Here is a 3,060-nt window from a genome sequence, read left to right as displayed (position 1 = left end):
CTTGCTTACCTCGTGCACGAAAGCCTTCCAATCATTCACAAATTTTCACTCGAGCATTATTGGTTTATGTTCAAGCTATGTCTCAATTGTATCTCTTTCAAGCCCAACTCAACCAGAAATTTTTTATTGTGATTGGAACACGAGTGGTACACAACGTATTTTATATAAGTGATGTAAAATTTTAATATTTAAGTTTTTAACTTTTTTAATACACATATATCACAATTTGTATAGTAACACGTGCTGTACTACCTCATGTTCTAGTCACACTAAAATTATCTATTAGTTGTCGACTCATCTTTCAACAGACACGGTGTCAAAGCTCTCGGCCTCTCCCCCAATTTGAGAGCTTACAGTTTGCTATCCATCCAATAAGGTTGTTTCGTACCCCTTGGCTATCAATAAAAGAAAACAAATGTAAGTATATCATGATCAATCATGGCAAGTATAACAAAACAATGTCAAAATGCTTCATCACTAAGGTACCTTATGTAGAACTAGTCTTGAAGAATGAACCTAACAAACATTCTTCAATGACTTAATTCATTAAGTGACGGGATTTAATAAGCTACGATTTCAGTTGACACTTATCACCATCAGCAATAAAATGTTACATTTATTCTCTAGATTATGAGCCTACACTACTGTGAGCAAATGCCAAGTAATAAATTAGGTTATGATGATAAGTTTGTTGTTCGATTTTGACATTATAACCCAAAGTTTATTCTCTAGAAAGGAGTAGGATTATCTCCCCTCATTTTTTCTCTCCCCTTCCCTTCTCTCATATTTGAATGATCACGGTTAAACCATGTCAACATCTTATATGAACTTTTTTATACAAAGAGAAAGACAAAATAAAAAAATGTGAAAGGAGAAAATGAAAGGGAATATGAAGAGGAGAGGAGAAAATCATAGTTCTTCTAGAAAACCAATTCTTAAACTATGAAGGGAAAATTAAGACTTGACAAATTAGTAGCATATATGAGCGCGTGGGAGTTACAATGTTCACAGCCTTCGATCCCAAAAAACAAAAAAACAAAAAAATATGTAAACACAGTACTTTGTGACGTAAGCAACCACACCTCCTCCCCCTTCTCTCCTTTCTGTATTTATACACACCTCCCCCACCCCCATTCTCTCTCACACCTACCACTTATTTCCTTTTTGCCCCCGTTGACGTCATTTCCCCACCACCTCTCTCCGTTTCTCCCTCAATTCACCACCACGTAACTCCTCTGGCTTTCCCGGCGATGCAAGGCCTACGGCGTTGCTCCAACGACGTCGTCCACCTCGGCCTCTCACCCGCCCCGACCTCGCCCTCCCCACCCGCTCCCACAAACAAGTCTTCCTCAACTCTCTCCATCGACGTCGCCGAGTCCGCCGAGACCCGCATCCGCCGCCTCATCTCCGAGCACCCGGTCATCATATTCAGCAAAAGCTCCTGCTACATGTGTCACGTCATGAAGAAGCTCCTCGCCGCCATTGGCGTCCACCCCACCGTCATCGAATTGGACAATCACGAGATCGCTGCTCTCCCCTACGACGACCAACAACAACAACAGTCTTGTAATACTCCGCCCGCCGTTTTCATCGGCGGCACTTGTGTCGGCGGCCTCGAGTCCCTCGTCGCCCTCCACCTCGGTGGCCACCTCGTCCCTAAACTCGTCCAAGTCGGTGCCCTCCGCGTATGACTCTTCCCAGTACATAAAAAAAATTTAAAATCTCCATCTCTATCAATCTCTATCAATCTCTATTTTATTATTATTCTCATCAATATTTTTCCTCAATTAGGAACAACAGGGATCCTGTTTCCAAGATTTATAGTAGAATGAAAAACGGGACGACGTTGTGACGATATTGGTCCACTTATTTTACAATTTTAAAGTACATAATTAATTTCAAATACCGTCACAATATCATCCGTCGTCGGAAGGAAGTCCTGGGTTTCAACGTTGTACACGGGAAGGTCTATGCTGAATTACGTACATCGATCGCTTCTGATCAAACGTCCAACGACTTCGATCTAGATTCTCAAAACAGTCTCTCTCTGTCTCCAGTCAGTGTACGGGTCCCACAGTGTGTGGTCATTGATGATAGATTAGCAGCTATTAGTGGAGCATCGGGACCGTCCGATGTGTGGACTTCCTCTTAGGTATGTAGCTCTCTTTCTCTCTCTAGCTCTCTCAAGTCCTGGGTTTCTGGCAATGGGATGTGATTGTATATTTTTGTCGTTTTTATTATTAAAGATTGTAAATTTGTCGTTTTTTTTACTTTAGATAAAAAAAAGTTTGATTAATTGTCGTTAATTTAGGATATAAATGGTTAAAACGATGAGTGTATTATATTATTTGTGGGTCCACACTTGTAATTATTGAACAATCAAGGCCGTTAAATGTAGTATATTCTTTTGTTCCCAAGTGAAAAAGTTTGTTCTAGACGACTGGTCGTAGGAGTAGTAGTTGTTTTGGGGCATCAATGTCATGATATTAGTTAACCAAAAAAGTTTTATACACTTGTTAAGTGTGACGATATATATGCTCTCGTGAGAGATTTTTCAGGGTTGACCGACAACACAATACATTAAATGTAATAATATAATTAGTTAAAATTTGAAAAAATAAAAATAAAATTATAACTAATTGTATTATGATATTTAGTGTATCGGATCATATTTTCAGCACATTGAAAAGTTTCTTTATCCCAGCAATCAGTATTTTAAAATTATAATTTTACAAAAGTTTATGTGCTTTTTTCCAAGTAATAGGATGGTTACTGAAAATTCACGTAAATTATGATAAAGAGATTCGAACTCAAGTAAAAGGATGGTTACATAAGGTAGAACATTGTTCTTGCTGAGACTAAACTCACATATACTTACGGAAGTTAATGTTAATTTTAACAAAATAAGTAAAAGAAATAGCTGAAAGCTAAGTAAAAATATGATTTTTCATTAAAACAAACAGTACTAGAAGTTTTTCGTTAAAATTCTCTTAATTAATGTTATAATTTAATTTTTTCGCTCTCGTATATCGTTCGTATAAAAAAGAAAACAGAAGAAGA

The 3,060-nt window shown here is 37.8% G+C and overlaps 1 protein-coding gene across 2 annotated transcripts; it reads left to right on the top strand.

Moving 5' to 3' along the window:
* The first annotated feature begins 1,123 nt into the window (after nt 1–1,123).
* Nucleotides 1,124–2,425, top strand: LOC126631008 (glutaredoxin-C6-like). 2 transcript variants are annotated; one of them, XM_050301170.1, is made up of 2 exons: nt 1,124–1,685; nt 1,792–2,425. In XM_050301170.1, the coding sequence occupies exons 1-2, from the start codon at nt 1,251–1,253 to the stop codon at nt 1,822–1,824; spliced, it is 468 nt and encodes a 155-aa protein (XP_050157127.1). In that variant the 5' UTR covers nt 1,124–1,250; the 3' UTR covers nt 1,825–2,425. The 2 variants fall into 2 exon arrangements, with proteins under 2 accessions (XP_050157127.1, XP_050157128.1); XM_050301171.1 differs by having other exon boundaries at nt 1,125–1,685; nt 1,801–2,425.
* The last annotated feature ends 635 nt before the right edge of the window (nt 2,426–3,060 follow it).

This window comes from Malus sylvestris, chromosome 8 (genome assembly GCF_916048215.2).
Source record: "Malus sylvestris chromosome 8, drMalSylv7.2, whole genome shotgun sequence".
Taxonomy (NCBI): Eukaryota; Viridiplantae; Streptophyta; class Magnoliopsida; order Rosales; family Rosaceae; genus Malus; species Malus sylvestris.
This window is presented reverse-complemented; position numbering and strand designations above follow the sequence as displayed.

Coding starts and splice junctions, on each gene's coding strand:
- LOC126631008 (XM_050301170.1), top strand. CDS start 1,251: ATGCAAGGCCTACGGCGTTGCTCCAACGACGTCGTCCACCTCGGCCTC. Junction 1,686..1,791: donor TCCAAGTCGGTGCCCTCCGC/GTATGACTCTTC, acceptor TTCCTCAATTAG/GAACAACAGGGATCCTGTTT.